This window comes from Apiospora marii (assembly GCF_038362585.1).
Source record: "Apiospora marii strain CBS 49790 chromosome Unknown utg000004l_segment0_segment1, whole genome shotgun sequence".
NCBI classification, from domain to species: domain Eukaryota; kingdom Fungi; phylum Ascomycota; class Sordariomycetes; order Amphisphaeriales; family Apiosporaceae; genus Apiospora; species Apiospora marii.
Genome location: NW_027117376.1, coordinates 2,769,046 through 2,788,607, shown reverse-complemented (window position 1 = coordinate 2,788,607; position 19,562 = coordinate 2,769,046). Strand labels below are relative to the sequence as shown.

The 19,562-nt window shown below is 54.9% G+C and overlaps 9 protein-coding genes across 9 annotated transcripts; 6 read left to right on the top strand and 3 right to left on the bottom strand.

Annotated features, from left to right (window-relative positions):
• Positions 1 to 34: 34 nt before the first annotated feature.
• PG985_007876 (uncharacterized protein) lies at positions 35 to 224 on the top strand (the record flags this gene model as incomplete). The annotated part of the gene is made up of 1 exon (XM_066827644.1): positions 35 to 224. The coding sequence occupies exon 1, from the start codon at positions 120 to 122 to the stop codon at positions 222 to 224; it is 105 nt and encodes a 34-aa protein (XP_066685319.1). The 5' UTR covers positions 35 to 119.
• Positions 225 to 1,012: 788 nt separating this feature from the next.
• On the bottom strand, positions 1,013 to 3,289 carry PG985_007875 (uncharacterized protein; the record flags this gene model as incomplete). Its single annotated transcript, XM_066827643.1, has 1 exon — positions 1,013 to 3,289. One exon carries the CDS (start codon positions 3,287 to 3,289, stop codon positions 1,013 to 1,015), a length of 2,277 nt encoding a protein of 758 aa, XP_066685318.1.
• Positions 3,290 to 4,700: 1,411 nt separating this feature from the next.
• PG985_007874 (uncharacterized protein) lies at positions 4,701 to 5,305 on the top strand (the record flags this gene model as incomplete). Its single annotated transcript, XM_066827642.1, has 2 exons — positions 4,701 to 4,889; positions 4,958 to 5,305. 2 exons carry the CDS (start codon positions 4,701 to 4,703, stop codon positions 5,303 to 5,305), a joined length of 537 nt encoding a protein of 178 aa, XP_066685317.1.
• Positions 5,306 to 5,784: 479 nt separating this feature from the next.
• PG985_007873 (uncharacterized protein) lies at positions 5,785 to 6,159 on the top strand (the record flags this gene model as incomplete). The annotated part of the gene is made up of 1 exon (XM_066827641.1): positions 5,785 to 6,159. The coding sequence occupies one exon, from the start codon at positions 5,785 to 5,787 to the stop codon at positions 6,157 to 6,159; it is 375 nt and encodes a 124-aa protein (XP_066685316.1).
• Positions 6,160 to 7,250: 1,091 nt separating this feature from the next.
• On the bottom strand, positions 7,251 to 9,335 carry PG985_007872 (uncharacterized protein; the record flags this gene model as incomplete). Its single annotated transcript, XM_066827640.1, has 1 exon — positions 7,251 to 9,335. One exon carries the CDS (start codon positions 9,333 to 9,335, stop codon positions 7,251 to 7,253), a length of 2,085 nt encoding a protein of 694 aa, XP_066685315.1.
• Positions 9,336 to 13,160: 3,825 nt separating this feature from the next.
• Positions 13,161 to 13,973, top strand: PG985_007871 (uncharacterized protein; the record flags this gene model as incomplete). The annotated part of the gene is made up of 2 exons (XM_066827639.1): positions 13,161 to 13,475; positions 13,638 to 13,973. 2 exons carry the CDS (start codon positions 13,161 to 13,163, stop codon positions 13,971 to 13,973), a joined length of 651 nt encoding a protein of 216 aa, XP_066685314.1.
• A 78-nt stretch (positions 13,974 to 14,051) lies between these two features.
• On the top strand, positions 14,052 to 15,892 carry PG985_007870 (uncharacterized protein; the record flags this gene model as incomplete). Its single annotated transcript, XM_066827638.1, has 9 exons — positions 14,052 to 14,149; positions 14,216 to 14,249; positions 14,302 to 14,484; positions 14,539 to 14,615; positions 14,674 to 14,820; positions 14,869 to 15,052; positions 15,100 to 15,214; positions 15,266 to 15,446; positions 15,508 to 15,892. The coding sequence occupies 9 exons, from the start codon at positions 14,052 to 14,054 to the stop codon at positions 15,890 to 15,892; spliced, it is 1,404 nt and encodes a 467-aa protein (XP_066685313.1).
• Positions 15,893 to 16,283: 391 nt separating this feature from the next.
• On the bottom strand, positions 16,284 to 18,080 carry PG985_007869 (uncharacterized protein; the record flags this gene model as incomplete). Its single annotated transcript, XM_066827637.1, has 5 exons — positions 16,284 to 16,627; positions 16,683 to 16,772; positions 16,825 to 17,357; positions 17,413 to 17,773; positions 17,837 to 18,080. 5 exons carry the CDS (start codon positions 18,078 to 18,080, stop codon positions 16,284 to 16,286), a joined length of 1,572 nt encoding a protein of 523 aa, XP_066685312.1.
• A 407-nt stretch (positions 18,081 to 18,487) lies between these two features.
• On the top strand, positions 18,488 to 19,204 carry PG985_007868 (HAD-like domain-containing protein; the record flags this gene model as incomplete). The annotated part of the gene is made up of 1 exon (XM_066827636.1): positions 18,488 to 19,204. One exon carries the CDS (start codon positions 18,488 to 18,490, stop codon positions 19,202 to 19,204), a length of 717 nt encoding a protein of 238 aa, XP_066685311.1.
• Positions 19,205 to 19,562: the final 358 nt, after the last annotated feature.

Genomic DNA, 19,562 nt, shown 5'->3' with positions numbered 1-19,562 from the left:
CTAACCCTAACCCTAACCCTAAGTCGGACGACAGCCCCAAAGTCGGCTCCAAGACCTCCGCTGCAGCAGTTTCCGGTGAAGATGGTGGAGATCCCGTACAGTTGGCTATACTCAAGGAAATGCAGCAGATGAACAAGGAAATGCAGCAGATGAACCGCCTGCTGCGCCCCATTGCCAAAAAGGCATGCGAGGATTTGGGCGAGTCGTTCTCGGATTCGGAGTAAATTGGGCAGGGAAGAACACTCAAGGCCTGGGCAACTTTTGACCACCATGATGGATCTTGAACATCACGCGGCCTAATTTGGTCTCTAGACTAGGCACATTTCGGCGATGGATTTTCTACTTTCTCTAGTTTGACACTGCCATAGATCTCCCGTCTTCTCACATAGGAAAAGTAGGGTGAGAATTGCACTGCATTCATGAACCGTGCCTTGCCCATCTCACCAACATGACGTGCTGGACCCAACGTGCGCCCATTCTGTATCAATTGATGGACATTTCGGCTCAATAATCTACATCAATTGATATAGAATGGGCTCAGCCTACGGCCTCGAGCTACGGACGGCCAGGATGTACCATATCTCGGCCTGGGCGGTGCCGGCCTCGTCGCGGGGCATTCTGTATCAATCGATACAGAATGGACCCGGCGAATGGCCTCGACCTGCGGGCAACCACCGCGATGCCCTGAGATGTAGGATTCCTCGGCCTGGGCGGCGTCTAGTCGCTGGCCATTCTCTATCAATTGACGTAGAAAAATGACCTGCTTTTTCTGCCACAATTGATAGAGAATCACACACGGGGGCTGCAGATCTGCTTAATCACATACCACTAGTATTGATGGGCTATCGTCTGGCTAGGCCCGAGTAGATAGAAGCTCTAAGTGTATCTAATGTCGTCAAGCAATTCCACCATCAGGTGCGACCAAATTTCGAAGAACCAGCGTGGTGTCCACGCGACCAAGATCTCACTCCACATCACAATCGTAGCAATAAAACCCAGTCATATCCGCCCATCAGTAATACTTCTTCACCAGCTTGTCCAGCAACTTGTCCAGCATCGGATGCCACACCCCCTCTTGCAGCTCATTGTCAATCGTGGCTCGGTTGTTGCTAGGCAAGCCATTGTCCTTCATCCAACGATGGAACTCGTGAGCGATGCCGGGAGCTTCACGCATCTCCTTGACGAACCAGAACGCCCGCAGCCAAGAGGGGATCTCGCGGTGCTTGCGGCGGACGTGGTCCACAATGCTCGTCATGTTGTTGTACGGCTTCTTCGATGGGTTGGCCGGGACGCGGCTGGCTTGGTCCCGCGACGTGTACCAACTCGTCTTGCACAGCCAGTAGCTGAAACCTTCGATGAATCTGTCGTCGTCGTCCCGGAAGAGGGCGTTCTCGCCGTTGTTGGGCTCGTTGAGGAAGAACGACCAAGACGCAAGCTCAGGCGAGAGCTCGCCCCGGCAGCGGAGGCGGACGCGATCCAGGATCTTGTCGAGGGTGAAGCAAGTCTTGACCTCGGGCATCAGTGCAAAGTTCTGGATCGTCCCGTCCGGCGTATCGTCCCAGTACCCGAATTGGCCGTTGAGAAAGAACAGATCACGAAGATCGAACTGGACGCAATCCAATCGCGCACCGTCCTTGAAGTACAGGAACCGGCTCGTGTGCTCGTCCAAAGGCCGCGTGTAAGTGCTGTCGCGAGGGAGAATATTTCCGTTGCGCTTCTTCAAATACTCAAAGTCGTCGACCCGCAGCCACTTGCCAACAACGCCCGGGGCTATTGCGTAGTTGCATTTGGGGAGGAAGACGTCCAGGGCCACGACGACCATCAGCCACTCGCGCACAAACGCGGCCGAGAAGCTCGTGTGCCGATGCTGCAAGAGGCACTTGGTCTCCGCGCCGCAGGTGCAGGTGGCTTCGCGTGCCATGGATCGATGGAGTAGGGACACCTGCTTGTGGCAGTTCTCCCGCTGCTGGTTCACCCATTGGGACTCGAGGATGAGGTGAAACGGGTTGAAGCACCACTTGTTGCCACACAGGTGCGACACGGACCGCTGGGCGTTCTTGTTGGCGACTCTGTCCACCCCGTTGAGGTAGTACCGCACATCGCTGAGCGACTTGAAGAGCGGCAGCCAGAGGAATGGGATCTTGCGGTGACAGTGCTCGCAGCCAAAGTCCCGCTCGAGGCGTCGACGTCGAACGTAGCAGGTGGCGATCTGCAAAGCCGCCAGCAAAGGAAGCCAGAAGAGGGAAAAAGGGAGGAAGGTGCAGCAGGAGCCCTTCATTGTCATCTCCGCGTGGTGTTCAATGTCTCGGACGACGCCGGGGCTGACACTCTGTATGTCTTCCCACACGCACTCGGCGGTGCTGCCATACTTTCGCTGGCAGTGTGTCACGGGCTGGTCATCGCGCGTATCCCCATCGACGGTGGACGAGGTGGCGTTGGAGCCCGAACGTCTGTGCCGGCGAGGGCCGGGGGAGTTCGCACCACTGCCATCCGCACCGGTGATGGGATCGGAGGCGTCGATGAGAGCCTGAATCAGCGCGTCATCGATGCCGTCGTCAGCAATCGCCTTCCGCTTGTCGAGGGCAGGAAGGCTGGGCTCAGCAGGACGGGAGGCGGGTGACGGGCCCAGAGAATGCAGCACGCCGCCGGGCTCCCGGGCAGTCTTGAGCGATTCGAGGTGTTGCAGAGTGAGGTGCTTGGACGCCTGGTGGATGGCGGGCGTCCGCTCGTAGATGTGGAGGGCCTCGACAGGGACATTCTTGGTGATGTCCTGGTGCAGCTGGTCGTCAACTTCCTTGGCAATTTCGATCTCGTAGCGTTTCAGCTCAGCGTCAGTGGTGATCTTGTCAATGGTGTGCTGGATGTTCTCCGGCTCCAGCTCGATTCGCTTCTCCAGGTCGAGGAACTGGGTGCGGAGCTCCCACCACTTTTCGACAGATTGCTTCAGCGAGAGGGCCTTGTGGTGGTGCTTGGCGCGCTTCGGGGTTGGCGCACCAGGCTGGTGGTAGAATGGGACGGGCTGGGGGGCGGTCGGGGAGTAGTGATGACCAGTTGGATCCAAGTGGTGTTGGGCAGTGGGGGCACTTTGGAAGATGTTGATGGGGCCATTGTAGAAGATGTTACCAGTTGAATCGCCAGCGGTGTTGCCAAACTGGTTGCCATACGGATTGCTGTACCCTCGGCTGTTGCTGTACCCTCGGCTGTTGCCGTTGCCCTGGCCGTGATCGTGGCTGTGGTCGAAATTGAAGAAATTGCCAAAGCCGCCGCCGCCGGAGCCTGGTGGAGGCATGATTGGAAGTAAGCCCTTAGGCAAGCAGCCCCCGAAGGTAGCCACCTAAGCAACAACCAGTTAGAGGAAGAGAGGGGGGGAGGGAGCTAAATGGTCAGTCTGTATCAATTGTGACAGAACGTGGTGGTGCGGGCGAGGTTTGTAAGATCGTCTTAAGGCCCTCCAGGCCCCGGAGATTGCGAAAGTTGTTGGGGAAAGGATGGAATATTGAAGAGAGAGGGGAAAGAGAAATTTGGAATTGAGAAGATGGAGGGGGAAGTCTAAAGTTGGGCTGCCTATCCGCAAGGGAAGCCGCGCAGCTTCCCTCCCGCGAAGGCAGTCGCGCGATTTCCCATCCGCGAAGGCAGTCGCGTGACTTCCAATCCGCGAAGGCAGTCGCGCGACTTCCCGGTACGTGCGACTTTTACAAGATGCCTCTCTTATTGAAGGCCCAGCCTAACTTTGGATATTAGGTAGGAAGAGATGGCGGAAGAAGTTTCAAGATGGGTTCCCCATTCACGTAAGAAATGTAAGGATAGCCTACCCATCAGTTCCAAGATTAGCTACCTATTAGCATAAAAAGTTTTGATGATTGGCTTCACATCAGCACAGGAATTCAGAAGATTAGGTAGGCTACTCATCATCGTAAGAAGTTGGGTAGTTTCCCGACAGGAGTCGCTCCCGAGTTGGTGTAGGTAGAGAGGGAGAAGCTGGCGACGAAGGGATCCGTCGCTTAAGTGGCTGAGTCGTGTTGAATGTGGTTTCGAGACTACCGAAGTTTGGATCTAGCTGGTGTGTATATTACTCCAGCCGACATCCCTTGCGGCTGTAGATTGATTTGTGGGTGACCACCTTGGATAGAAATTCTCTTTTCCAGATGAACCTTCTTGCCTTTAAGCTTGTCTCTCGGGGACCAGACTCGAGGTGAAGCTCGTCGCGTTATGCCCGCTTCTTCCGGGACGAGTAGACTGGAATGGTCGCCGAACGGAGTAGACACTAGGCTAGTTTGTGTCCACTTGCCGGGATGCCAAGATAGTAAGCAGCGGACCGCATCTCCACTGTAGCCCACCAATTCTAGCTGACAACCGTCATGTTGCTAATTTTAGATGTTCATCCGGCTCTCGGTTGAGCTCAGATGCTGTGGTCACTCCACCTCCCCCGCCGATTCCTCATCGGGCCGTCTGTAAACGGAAGAGACAGTCAGCACATACAGTAAGTACACCGCAGCGACAAGAATAGCAAGGCGATCGGATCGAATGACCGATGACATGTCTCTCATCTCGCAACTTCATGATCCAGCTATAAAGCGCGTCTCTATTCTCTTATGAATCAAACATTCTGCTCAGCACATCATCTCGGATCTCCAGCTTCCTACGCACATCCAGCTTTCGCAACACTTCCACAGATCTCAACAATCTTTACTTCATTCACCATGTTTGGCTCCTTCTCAACATTCGCCACCATGGCAACCCTCCTAGTCTCCCAGGCTTTCGCGGCACCCACCACAAATGAGACCGCTGTTGAGGAGCACGCCCAGATCCTCGCCCGCGGCGGCGGCTACCCTGCCTCCAACCCTCCGGGTGTGTTCTGCTACAACCGATGGGAAAAGGTCACTAGTGATGTACGTGAAATGAAAAACTTCCCAGCATGTGCACTTGCACCGCAAAGACTGACTCTCACAATCTGCAGCCCGTGGTGCAGTACTGGTACGTGACGGCGCAGGACATGGGCCACGCCATCAAGGCCAACAAGCTCTGGAACCACCTGAACCTCAATGGCTGCGCGCCGACGGAGCACGTGCAGCACCTCAAGCCCGAGATCAACGGCGCCGTCTACACCTTTCACACGAGCGAGGCCTGCACCGCCGCCCGCGTCAGCCACGCCATCCGCTCCTCCTCCAACCCCCCCAAAGACATCGCCTGTCAGTTCACTCCGAAGAACAACGGCGTCAGTCCCGGCGGAGCAGCCGGTGCCGCCAGCGGTGGTGCCAACAGCGCCATCCTGGGAATCTTGAAGGGGCTTGGCGGTCTAATCTAGGCTGATCGCTGTCGTTGGGACAATGACGGAGAGTGTAGCACCAGGGAGGACGATGCATGAAACACGGGGCTGACACTGGGGTCGTTCAGGACCAACTCATGCCATTAGACATTCGTTATTCTTCACTTCTTCAGATTCTTCGAGGATCCAATTCAATTGTCGGTCAAACATAGATTAGGCTTAGACAACAAGATTCCATTTCACCACCTTCACCGCTGTTTATGCGGCACGAAGAATGTATCTTGAGTGGCGTTCCCAATGATGTCGGGGCGCATGGTTGGGCTGTAGTAAGCATGTTGCAAGAAACCTGTCCATGCCGGCCAGCGTCTCTGGGCAATAATTGCAGAAGATGGTGTGGCGTCTGTATTTGAAGACGCATCGCAGATGATTCAGTCCATGTTTGCCACTTGAATTTAGGCATCTTGTAGGCGATAGTGACGCAATGTTGTAGATGACTGGTTAATTCAACTGAGTTCATGATGGTAGACGACTGGTGGCTGACTGCTTTGGTTTCGGGTCTCTTTCCTTTCTTGAGCCCTAGCATGCTGAAACTAGAAGCTCCGCTACCTCTTACTCGACGTCCGTCAAGTCCCGTCAAGTTGAGCAGTATCTTTGCCAACGTCGTTGAGAAGGACTTGGACGATGGCGCCAGTTGCCATGCAGACGCAAACACATACTTGCCAGTGCACCAGATCACCAGCTCGCAGCGATCCCGTTCCTTTGTAAGCTCCTCTCGCCCTAGAAAGCCCTTAGGTCCTGCGAAGGTTCTGGACGGTCAGCTCACCTGCATCCCATCCCAGCCTGAAGTCACCCTATGTTCTCATCCCAGAGTCGACTTCACAACGACGCAGTAATACCTTCCATGCCCTCGTGGATCATCGGCAATGTCAGCAAGGTCATGAAGATGCACTTCAGACGTTGGCAACTGTACTGCATGGCGTCAGCATTGGACAGCGTCACAAGGCGATGTTTCACAGTAGTGAGGCCATAGCCTTTCTCGGTAATGTAAGCTGTCCGTTCCATGTTTCGTCTTTGTGCAGGCTCAAGATACCTCACGGCTACCTGCCTTCGTTGCGAATGTGGAAATCCAGCCCACAGTGACCCTCAAATTGCCCGAGTCACAACTTGGTTTGAGACATTCTGCGGAGGCTCATGCTGTTATTCGTGAACGCTAGCTGCATCGCCAAAAGCTTGGTAATCGTGAGTCTACTTCAATGCAGCTTCAGCCACCGAGAAGTCGCCATCAAGGTGCTCAGCCCACTGGAACGTAGCGACAAGATTGGATCTTTAACAGGATCCGACACCAATGGTAATTTTGTTCCGGCGGCGGGGTCCAAATTTACACGGGAGTCAAAGTCAAAAGCGAGCTACCGACACAGGACTGCCGACCACAACGTAGGCACTTGACTGAGGATGCCCCTCTACAGGGTTGACATGAGCTCAGGCGTACGTACACCTCTTCTTTACCTGCTGTCATCTCGGGTATCAAAGTAACAATGTAGATGGTTTCTACGGTTAGCTTCACGAACCTTCTCCAGGTACACTAGGATCCAACCCCAAAGCCCTCGCCACCAATCTCACATTGCATCCTCAGAGTGCTATCGTTCATCAGCGTCAAGAGTACCTGGCCGGGTGGGCCAGCTAAGTGCGGGTCAAACAAATGCGAGAACTCTTTCCCAGATGAATTGGCACTGTATGCGTATGCTGCTGCTGCAGTCTCGATTATCTACTTAATGTGAATGCTAGCTTCGGTCGCCCCAAGAGCCTGTCATCTCATGCGTCTGTCAAAATATTCTTTTTGCAACTGTCTCTCGTCATCTATTCTATGCCAAGTCTGCCGCTGTGCGACTAGAGCAGCCCGCCCTCGACGATGTCACCATCTGGCTCTCCATTCTACATATATATGCTGCGGGCGATGCAACAGCAGCGAAATCAAAAGCACCAGCTACTCAGCTAGAAGTCCAAGGTCCATTGCTTCCTTGACCACTTCTTCCACAAACCAAGGATTGATGACCGTTTGTTGTGTCCCACTCATAATGTCTCTCAGGAGATGGCCTTTATCCGTAAGATGAGGCGAAGGTTGGTCAAGACCGGGCCTCTTCGATTGAGAATTGTTTCCTTTTGGTGACTCGGCTACTGTTTCGATTGCTTCCCGCAACGAGTCCATTCTGATCGACGGCGGCGAGGACAGCGCATCCAACCGGGTCTTGTACGCCTCCCGCATAAGCTGGATTTCCCAAGTCGACTTGTAGCGGTACATAGATGTGTCCTCCTCGTCACAGGAGGAGGATTGCTTGGGTATCCATGAGTATGAGGGCCGCCGCGAGCACCAGTGTAAGTCCATCCAGCTTTCGTCGAATTCCATGATGGGCGGGTACGGGAGATAGCTGACGGGACCCACGGTTGGTGCTGTCTCGCTCTCAAAGCCCGCCTTGCTGTCTGCTGGTGGCGTGGCTTCAGCCGCTGGGATGAAAGGCAGCACGGGTACGGTAAATATTTGCTCCCAGTCCAGCAACGCAGTCGGGTGGCCGGTGTCGGGATCGACGAGCACATTGTTCCCGGAAATGTCCCAGTGGTGGAGGACGGAGCATCGCGGCGGGAGTGGGGTGTCAGGCACGACATTCTGGATGAGTCGGGTGATTTGATCCATGGTTTCGGGGTACCGATTCCAGTCGCGGAGGTAGGGAGTTCCGTCGAGAGAGACAAGACCATGGACTTGAGCAGACGAGGAAGAGCGGTCGCAAGGACGAGTGGCTAGGTCGAATAGCACCGGTTCCTCGGTCTGCGAGTCGTCCGATGCGGCGTCCTCGGTCTCGGGGTCATTGGTATCTTCTTTGCCTTCTTCTTTGGCTTTTTTCTTGGCTTCTTCTTTTGCTTCTTCCTCATCCTGTCTGTCGCAGAACTGCTTGTCTTTGACGTAGAGCGACTCGATATACATTTCTGGACAACTGCTGTCAAGCTGAGAGGTGGTAGAGAAGCCTTCAAAGATCTCCGCCAACTCGACCTTGGCCTGGGCTACTCGATCACGACGCTCGCGTCTAGCTTTTTTGTCTTCGAGCTTGCGCTGAGATTTTGCAACCCGGATCCTCCTCAACGACGTGTCGGGGCGCTTCAGCGCGTACTCGTAATCCTCGTAATACGCGGTGTATATCAGGCTATAGATCTTGGCGCGCTTCTGCTGGCGGGGATCGTTGATCTCGTGGCGCGTTACGTCGGCAAAACTCGAGCAGAACTGACGCAGATCGGAAAAGGGGCCGCGGGGGACCGGGTATTCGGGACGCCAGTCGATCATGTACATTTCAGAACTGATGGGGCCTAAATGCGGCTCTCTTTCCTTTGAGTCGCCAACCATGTCGACACCAAAAAGATCCATGACACCAACAGACGTGGGGCCGCTGGAATCTGGTCTGGCCAAGCCATGGGCCTCGTTGTCCCCAGTGGCATCATACAAACTGCCGATTCCATCAAACCGCAACGACCATAGGCTGTGAACCCACTCCGCAATTGTGGCGGCGAGGGCGGTCTTGGCCTCAAGAGGCAGCTGCTTATGTACAGCCCAGAAAGGCTTGCCGGGCATGAGCTCCATAAGGATCCATTCGTAGCCGGAGAAGGTTCGGCCGGTGGCATCATACAAAAACACGCGCGGTACTGGGATGGCCGTGTGGCGTCGAACCCATCGCAGGGTCGCAACTTCGGAGCGCACCTTGTCGGACGCCAGCAGGGGGAGGGAAAGTCGGAAGACCAGCTGCCGGCAGCACTGCTGCTGACCCGGACTTGGCGATGTGGGCGTGATTGGCAGATCAGCTGGCAACGTTACCTTGTAGGCCCGGTTCCAGGTGCCCTGAGACATGAACTCCACCGAAATGGCGTCTGACGCGATGGACAGGCCCCAAGCCTGTCTAAGCTGGGTCTGCAGAAGATCGCGTATCGCTGGGACGAGAGCCTTCGGGCGTTGAATCCATTCAAGGTCTTGGTCCCCGCCGCCGGACTTCCAACGAAACAACGGCTGCTGCTGAGATCTGCCTTCCATGGTGCTGGTGTCAACGTTGATGTTTTTGTTGTTGTCGGATGCCTCGGAATCCAGGTTGTCGATGATGCCGCCTGCTGTTGGTAACTGGCGTCGCTTGATTGACGAGTGGCAGAGATGGAGGAAGTGGTCGAAGACGCGACGTAATGCTGGCTATTTGTAGATGGAAAGAATGTCCAACGGAGATAGATCCAACTCCGGTATGTCGGCGTGACTCAATTGGCCAGAGGTTGGCCGTTGCGCTTCTATGGTTTGTTCGGGTGGGAGGAACCGTGGTTGAAAAAAACCTTGTGGAGGAGAACACCAAAATCAACATGCGATATGTCGCGTTCAATGGAAAAAAAATGTATGCACGCCTGCCGCAATTGCATTGCTTTAGATTATTGCGATTATTGGTTGCGGGTGGTAGATTGTTGCAAGCAGTAGCTGGAGCTGAGCTCGAGGCGCCACAGGTACCTACATACTTCAGTACGGTGCTGTTGAATTGCTATCGCTCAAGATGCCTGCACGCTTTTCTCGCACTCAATTACGGGCTGCTAAGTGCCCGGGCAGCCTTGAGGGAGACGCCCACTTCGATTCTGCAAAGGACTGCTCACACCGAAGCTGAATTGCCAGCTAGCGGATTCCGGTCGATGGGTCGGTTCAGCAGCCCACGGACCTTGGCTGCGATGGAACGTTGGCTGGCCAAACTTAAATCAATGAGACCATGATGATTCATAATGAGAGGCACCCGTCCCGGATGAATCATGCGGCTCCGGCGTTCTGCCGCAAGATACAGTGGGCGGTCGCAGTTGATGAGCCGATCAAGGAAGCGAGTGAGGCGGCTAAAAAAGAATGACGAAGTGTCGTGGATGAACAACACAACTCAATCAGTACGGTGAGATGAGTCTGTCCAGCATGACAATGGCAATTCTACTGTGAAAGCCATCGATTGACAGTGTAGCCGTCTTTCTAGATCCTTAAGCAGTAGCTGGTTTAACTGACAATCGTGGATACATTGCCCCAGGACTCCGTTTCAGTCCGCCAAACACTGTTTTGATCTCTCGAGATGTTGGCGAACAGAGCTTCTGTATCGTCAGTCCCTCAGTAACCGCCAAAGATGGCAATAGGTTGACAATACTTACCAGTCTATCACCTCCATTTGAACGCTGGCCGACAGATACGGGCTTGATCCGGGTCAAGGAGATTGGGGTTTTCACCGCCCAGGGATTCTGTCTGTAACCCTTGAGCCATGCACATCATCCGGTTTCCGGTTAAGAAGCATGTCGTTTACTTTCGTTTTAGTGTTTCATCGCAAGAGGACCAGCAGTGGTGAGACTCTCGAGTCCAACTTGTTGATGGGGGATGTGACAGTCAATTTGGGCGGCCTGCTCTGGCCAGTCGAGACTGATGGTCATTGCAACCACGATGAGAAACATCTAAGTAGCAAGTGGTTTCTACTATTCCGCAAAGGGGTGTTGCAAGCACCTTGGGGGTATCTAGAATCAGGCTGATGATGTGGTCTACGGTGGCGTCGCCGTCGCAGACTGCTGGCCGGGGAGGGATGAGCACTTGCACTAACAAGTCGTGTGCACCTCAACGCGAATATCCAAGACGAGAGCTGCGAGACTCACTCTCAGAATCGCCTGCTCTGAGTTTTCGTCTTTCCTGTTTCAACCTCAGGTGCCTGCGGATTAGGGCTTGATGGTGTGGTGATCAACGTGCTGGCAAACTGGCTACAATGAGTCAATACTGCGTCAAATGATCTGGAAAGACAGAACGCATGGAATCAACACGACTCTGCAGAACCCTTCAAGGCGACTACGATGCAATTCATCTGGCAACGCCTAATGACACATGGAGCGGCATTCTCAGCTGAGCACCATGCATGACCTTTCAATCCAGCTTGATGGGCTGTGTCGTCGAAATAAGCTGTGGCCTGTGCAAAACCCCAGGAGGCCTGCAAGCTGCGATGGATTGGGACTGCGCAAGGGAATGATGCGGGGCACTGCCATGGGTGTGATAGCTGCAGTGCAGTGGTTTGGTGGGGGTTCTCGCAAGTACAACAGCTTCCAAGAGCTGGCTACCGCGCAATAGTGTCGAACATGGACCTGTTTCAATTGGATCAGATAGCTTTGGGCATCACGAAACGATGCCAGTTACTAAGGGTAGGTTCTTCCTGTACCATGAGTGCAATGCATCTGGCAATTCAATTTTGCCCAAGAGTTAGCGATGTTACAGTGTGCTGAGGTGGCGTCTGGACAGCCGGTCGAGATACGATCGGAGGTGTCTGTGCCAATTGGAGGGTGCTGCCAAAGAGCTGTCGCCTGAAATTGGCCTTGAGCCAGCACATGCAGGTGTTGATGATCTGCTACCAGTGTGTTCACCAGCGCATTGGTCAACGAAAAGATCTTGAAGTAAAAAGCAGTCCACTGTTTGCCTCGCCACGCATCACCACGGAAGAACTGAAAGTTGCTTCATGGTGCCGTCCAGGGCGAGGGCATTGTTCCATCTGTATGTCCGCGACGGGCGCCTGTCGCAGAGCTGCAATGCACTGACCCAGCGCTGCAATGTTTGCCTAGATCTGAGGACCCCGCCTCAACTTGCATCCCCCATTGACTTCATAATAGCCATAGACCGGTGCAATAGCTCAGCTTCACGCAAAAGATTCTCGGCTCGAAGCCCTGGCACCTGGCGATATTGCGATGCGAAGATTTCTGCTGCACCATGTGCTGCACCTTGGTTGCAAAATGCAAACGGCATCGCGGACCGTAGCAAGCTAGATAGGTGGTGGCGGGCTCTGGAGCTCCCAAGCCTGCCTGCTGCAAGTCTCGAGCTCCGATTTCAAAATACCTGCAACTGAATTCCACGACCAAAATGGGTTTCCACAGTCAGTTGCCAGTGTATACTGTATGATACACACAGTTTAATTAATCTCTACAAGGTGTTTTGGCTGTTCAATGAACCCCAGCTTGTTGCGTGCAGAGGAGCCCAACATTGCTTTCAGCCCATCATGCGATTAAGGAGCTCAATTACGCCGACGATCGTGGCGCAATCATCGGCCAATTGAATCGCCCAACACCACGGAGACCAACACCAAGACACTTTGCCCAATGTTCTAGGAGTTATGCCAGCAAAGGAGAAAACCTGGCGTGATCATAATTCGCAGATTGTGCTAGCATCGTTGCCGCCAATTCGAGTTTTTATCGCCCTTATGTGTTGCTCCGCCAAGCTGCACCGAGATAGTCATGTTTCCAATCTGGAATCGGCCTTCTTCACCCCCCACGTGATCAACGATCTCGATCACTTGGCGGAACATTTCGGTGATATACTCTCGATGGGTTTCAGTCCCAGAACTCATCTGTCATATCATGAGACCACCGAGATTCTGTTCGTATTGAGGGGAGTGTCAATATGGTGAAAGATCCAACGATCAGGCATCCCTCTCCATCTTTCTCCTCTCTCGATCTTAGCCTTTGGCAGTGCTCGTGTCGCGACCTGTCTACGGTCATCCTTATCTGTTGAACGCCGTCAAATTGTAGATAGTTCACTCGCACGTAATTTGGCAGTGCCTCACCACCTTTCCATGAAAGGAAGTGGAAAGCAGCAGTTCAACTTTTGGTAGATCTAATTCCAATGCATGGTTTCGAGATGGCCCGCCAAGCGCCAAGTGCCCCATTAGGGAATAGTGGTGAGAAAAACTCTCGAATAGGAAATATGGGCGATGAAACCCCGGATTGGGACACGGCCAGGAAATCATTACAGCAACAAGTGAACCACAAGTTCGCAGATCAGTACCGGATAATCACGAATGCACAAGGTCTAACAGCATGGCTCTTGACTCGAACCATGTGGTCATTTTCTATTCTACTTTCCAGCAGCTGCCAGTGCAGTCTCAAGTCATCTCGGCCGAACACAAGATTGGGAGAGCAAAGAGGTTATCCACCTTCAGAATCCGTTCAGGCGGTCAAGCCGTTAGCCGGCAGTGTCGAGAGACTTCAATATGCAGCGACTCTTGGCTCATTGGTGTCGTTGGGCGTTGACATGCAGGCCACTCCCAACCGAGAGAGAATGAGACGTGGCGACGAGTGGCCCAAGCCAACGGTGCACACCATCGGCAAAGGCGGGCTCACATCTGCAACGAAATATATGCGGCATAAAGTGGTATGTTGTAGAGAAAGGAATGCCGTCTGCAACAAGCTATACGGCCGTTGGCACTGGAAGTAGACGGGTGCAGCCGATGGCTAGCGTTGCAACGGATGAGCCCCGTTGCGATGGGGCTCCGCGGGTGCGAACGAATAGTCACCGTGCATGCGCGGCTGATAGATCGTCAAGTTTATGGACCCCAACTCATCAACACTATCTTCCAATCCTCATGGTGTCTTCATGGGCGAAAGGCAAAAGCCCCCAACCGAAGCCAATCAGCCGGCCCTCATTGATAAGCCGGGCCGGTCAGAGGGCATCCCCCGCAATGACGGGGGATCCACCACTGCAACATGCATCCCTGTCCCTTATCGTGCCCTGGTTCTTTGGGGTCGCACCCCAGCCTCAGGGTCCACCGCTATCTTCGGGGAAGACGCCATGTCGCATCCAGCGCGTCGGCAATTCCCCAAAGTCTGGGGTGCTGATAGGAGCGCCCACCCCAAACCGCCGGGCCGGTGACGATATTTTAGGGGCACGCCGCCGCCCCAGAAAGCGCAACGTTCTCTCAAACTTTCTGTTACGACCGACGGCACCAAGATGATGACAGAAACTACCGGCCACGCGCCGACTACCGGCCCTTCAACATGGGCCATCTTCTATCGAGGCGTGCTGTTCCAGATGATCCTGTTCGGGGCGTAAGTGATGGTGCGATTGTGAAAGTCAGCAGCAACATGGCAGGTCTCGTGACTAACTTCGCGCAGTCTCTCGTTTGTGGGCCCTGCAATGGGAGATGCCGTGAGTGTTCCCCCAAGTCCTGCTCGATACATCATCATCTAACCTCTTGCAGCTGTCCAACTTGGGCGGAGGTGGGTTTTCGACTCCGTGGCTTGCCAACATTGCCAACTGCCTGTCGTATGCCGGGAGCTTCATGGTCACCATCCTCGGCGGGCCGTTGATCAACAAGATCGGTATCAAGTGGTCTTGCTTCATCGCCGCCGTCGCCATGCCCCTGCAGGGGTCGGCCTTTTACGTCAGCGCCCGTTACAATGTCGACTGGTACCTGCTGTTCGGCAACATTGTCTAGGGCATCACCGGCGGCTTCCTCTACGTGGGCGAGTCGACGGCCATGTTGTCTTATCCCCATCCCGACAAGCGAGGACTGTGAGTTGTTCATATCACTCATTCAAGAAGAATCTTGTACACTGACACATTCTGCTAGATATCTTGGTGAGACCAATGAAACGGTTCGAAACAAGATGTGCTTGCTGATACGAAGTAGGAATCTGGTCGGCGATGCGCAGCAGTGGAAGCTTGCTGGGGGGCGCCATCAACTTCTCCAACAACCACAAGACAGCCACTTCCGGCGGTACGTCTGCCTTTAATCCAATGACATGAACAGTCTAACACATATCAGAGGAGTGGCCTGGTCGACTTACCTCATCTTTGTCGCCTTTGAATGCACCGGCGTCATCTTCGCTCTCTTGCTCTCCCCGACGAGGAAGGTCCGGCGTCACGACGGCAGCAGGGTCCAGATGCCCGAGAAGCTCACCTGGAAACAGGAGTTTTCTATGCTGTACAGAGCTTTGCGGAATAAAAAGGTGCGTGTTAGATCCACATGCCAGCGTTCCTCTGCTCACCCCGTCAGATTCTGGCCATGTTCTTGCCCAGCTTCTTCAGCTTCTTCTACGGCGGCACCATGGGCACCTACCTGAGCCTGCACTTCTCTGTGCGATCCCGAGCCTTGTCTTCTCTTCTCGTCCGTAAGTCGGCATCTCCTGGCCTCTTGCGGTGCTTCATACTGACTGCTGCAGCAATCTTCACCATCTCCTCCGTTCTCGCGTTTGGCAAGCTGCTTGACGGGAACTGGGCGACTCAGAAACGCCGCGCGTATGTCTGCTGCATGATGTGGATCTTGCCAATCGCTGCCGGCTTCATCTGGATCGGCATCGAGTACAGCCGCCTGGGCCCCAAGTCGTCGCTCGACTATGCCAAGTGAGTCCTTTTCTTGACTCTTGTGATGACTTCACGACACCATATTGACTAACAACCACAGTGACACTGCATCCTGGGCCAGGGCCTACATCCCGTACCTGATGGTGTTTGTGGCGGGCTACTGGACCCAACTCTCGCTGTACTGGATCCTTGGCAACTTCTCGCTCGAGGTGGGCAGCAGCGCGCGCACGGGCGGACTGTTCCGCGCCTTTGAGACGGCGGGGCAGGCCGTGTCGTACGGCTTGAGTTCCTCGGCCAGCGTCGGGGGCCTGGTTCCGTTCTACGTCAACTGCGGGCTGTTCGTGCTGGTCTTGCCCTGCATCTGGTGGCTGATCCAGCTGATGCCGGACGTGGCGCTGACGGTGGGCGTGGAGCCGGAAGACCCGACGGCGGGGAAGGACATCGAGGACGGGAAGATCAAGGATGTGGATGTGAAGAAGCTATGAGGGTTTCAAAACGTAGTGGTTGAGCTGAAGGGTCTGCTGAGGATGTTTTAATTAAGAGGCGGTCGTAGAAACACAGATCTGCATCCCTGGAAACTCTTTGATCAATGACTTTGTGAAACTGCTCCGTCCTGAGAAACAACTTCTACAGCATTGTCCATTCTTAGGTTCTCAAGGCCTAGCTCAACGATCGTGGTGTGTCAGCATAGTATAGCGCCGTGGGTAAGATCACTTCCTATCCTGGTCCTGTCATTCATGCCAGAGTCTAGGTTTTCTTGCGCAACTGGTATCAAGGAATGATACTCGGCCAACATCATGCATAAGAAACCTGATATGAGCAACGCTTGTATCGATTATGTGCACTTCTTGATATATACAGATTTTCGGTGTCGAGCTAGACTCGCAAAGGAATGGACTCTACATGCAGGACCTTCTCGCTGACTTTGCAGGAGGGCGCCCAGCTCGGCTCGTCCCGGTCACTAGCTGGCTTGCCTGGCACCCGGCTTCTCTCTACGTTACAGAACGGCTTGACGCTGCTAGCCTTGCAGTTCGCCGTAAACCGGGTCCGGATCCCCTCCACATCGGTGTTCTGGAGCCGGTCCACCCTGTCTTGTGTGACCTGGAAAGGCTTGGGCAGTGGCAGCTCGGCCACACCGCTCGGCTCACTGTGCTCTATACCAAGAGCGTCCAGCACGAGTGTCGAAATGGATGACGTGGAGAGCAAGATACGGGGCATGCCTGAGTTGGTGTTAGCTCATCACAGTCTGGAATACAGCGAATTGCATGCACTTACCATGTCCCGCAAACCCAGCCGTGATCCATTGGCCAGGATGTTGAGGTGCCGCCCCGACAAAAGGAAATCCATCCGCGCTGGTTGTCTCGACTGCAACAAAGTTAGCAAACGACCAGAACACCATGCTGAGCGAGATACTCACTGCCAGTCCAAGAACCTCCCTGCTCCTCCAGCTTGGTGGCTGCGTCAGATTCGGGCCACGCCTGCACGTCTGAAGATGGCCAAGACCGGAAGAACTCGTCCACTCCGGGCATGGGCTGGTCGTCGTCACCCCGCAATACGCAATCTGACGGGCGGTGCACCAGGTACTGCCGCGCACCGCCCAAGATGATGGCGTTGTGAGGGGCTGGGAGCTGCAGGTGATAGTTATTGACAGTGGCATCCCAGTGTTGGGCCCCTGTATGCTTGATGAAGCCCGCCGGCGCCTTGATCGCGGCCAGCGTCCCCTTCTCCGGCAGCACCAGGTTGCTGTACTCGGGCCGGAGGTGCGAAGCCCAGGCGTTGGTGGCATGGACGACGGCCCGCGTGCGTACTTCTCCTCGCTCGGTGCGGACGTGGATCCAGCCGTCGGCGTCCTTTTCTGATACTCGGACGACGGGGGTGTGTGCCTGAACGTTCAAGTTGCCGCGGGCCAGCACGATGCGCAGAATCGCATGGACGAACTTGTATGCCCAACTACAGAAAGGTCAGTACTGAGTATCCCAAGCCAAGTCACGCAATGGAAACTCACACTTGGCCGGCAGGATGCACTATCGCCCCCAGAGCCCCCTTCATCTGCGAAAAGTCTTCGGCTTCCTTCGCGTCCGCAAGCACTCTGCACACCTGCACCACTTCGTTGTCGTCGCCGTGGTCCCTCCGCATGGCGTCCAAGGCGCCCTTGAGCCGGGTCCAGGCCTCGTCCGTCATGGCCGCATCAAAGGTCTCGCCAAACTGGAGACATATCTCGTCCGCGATGCCCTCTTCGGCCGCCAACTCGGCGAACGCCGGGATGTGTGCAATTTCGTGCCGGATGAGCTCCATGGCTGTGTCCGCCCCAAATCGATCTGCCCAGACGGTGTAGCGAGAGTACGCGTGAGGTCTCAGTTGTCCGCCTGTGAAGTGTGATCAGTCAGCAACTGTTGCCACACAGACTCTTGTCGTCAGCACCAACTCACCGTTCCGGCCCGTGGCGCCGCCGCAAATGTCGCGTGCTTCCAAAAGCACCATCGAAGGTTGCTTGCCATGGGTTTTGGTGTACTTGTCGAGCCAGTATGCCGTTGTGGCCCCAGAGTAGCCTCCGCCAATGATGACCACATCTGCCGTTTCGGGGAGCTCAGGGGTTGAGCGCAGGTCGCGCAGGGGCGAATCAGCTGCCTCGATCCAGTAAGATTTGGTGGGATTGGTGCACGGGAGAACCATGTTGGGAGATGGAAATGCCAAGACGATAGTTAGTTTGGAGGCTGGCGTAGCTTGGCGTTCAATCCTGTTTGAGGTTCAATTGAAACTGAAGCTCAACAGCATTACTCGAGAAATTGGAATGCAAGCGTGGTGAATGCATGCTTTGATTGTCTTATCATGATTGAAATCGCCGCAGCTGATGAAGTCATTAATACACTGTGTAAGCTGGCGATAGTCAAGGACCGGCCCGTCACCGGCCCGGTCGCCGCAGATATCCGACGGGGGTCTGATTGGTATCTAATCGCCGGTCGTAGATTAAAGCACCCAAAACCCGACCGACAAAAGAAGCCAAGCCTGCGATAACCTCAACACCACCACACCGGCTTCAAGCTTACCCCCACTAGTCAAAGCACCACACCACAATCGCCATGGCCAAACATGTCGTGTTCGACATTGTCGGCACCTGCGTGTCCTTCGACGCCTACTACGACAAGATTGAACAAGTGATGGGGCCCAAACTGCGCCAGCAAAGCATCACGGCCAAGCACTTTGGCTTCACCTGGCAGACGGCCGCCGAGCTCGAGTTCACGTTTCTGTCGGTGGCCGGCAGCTACCTGCCCTACAAGGACGTCATGCGCGGCCTGTTCTACCGCACCCTCTGGATGGCGGGGGTGGCCGACCCGCAGGCTTTTGCGACGGACGAAGAGCGCGAGGCCTGCATCGAGGGGTACGCCAGCCTGCAGCTGCGCGAGGACTGCGGCGCGTGTTTCCAGAAGCTGCGGGACGCGGGGTTCACGGTGTGGTGTTTCACGACGGGCGACATCCAGCGGGTCAAGGGCTACTTCGACCGGGGCGGGGTGGAGGTGCCGCTCGACAACATTGTCAGCTGCGACGGGCTCGGCGTGGCCAAGCCGGCCCTGGCCGCGTACGAGCACGTGTGGGCGCGGCTGGGCAAGGAGGACGTCAAGTGGTTCGCGGCGGCGCACATGTGGGACGTGGCGGCGGCCACCAAGGTCGGGTTTCGGGGCGCGTGGTCGGCCGCGCTAGAGAAGGAGCCGTGTCTGGATGTGTTTCGGGACGCCAAGATGGAGGTGGTTGCAGGCTCTCTGCTGGATATGGCGGACTCCATCATAAGCAAATCATAACCAAATCACGGGTGCCAATCTGGGGTCAAATTCGACGCAAGTCTACATACTTCATTATTCACCTTGGAAGAACAGCACCAGTGATACTACAAAATCAATCAAAACAATATACGCATTATGAATACCTCAAATCTCTCGACATGATGCAGTCTTCGCGTACTGTCTCGTCGCCGCAGCTAAAAGACTGATGCACCTCTGGTCGATATCGGATAGGTTGTTCGACCGGCCCGGTCAGATGATGAGTAAGTTAACCTCTCTTGCCCTTGGTAGAACCCCTCCAGACCGGAGACATCTCCGACCACGCTATCTGACGGGGTTGCATCTGCGGAGAGATAAGGTATCGGATACCTACTAGGCG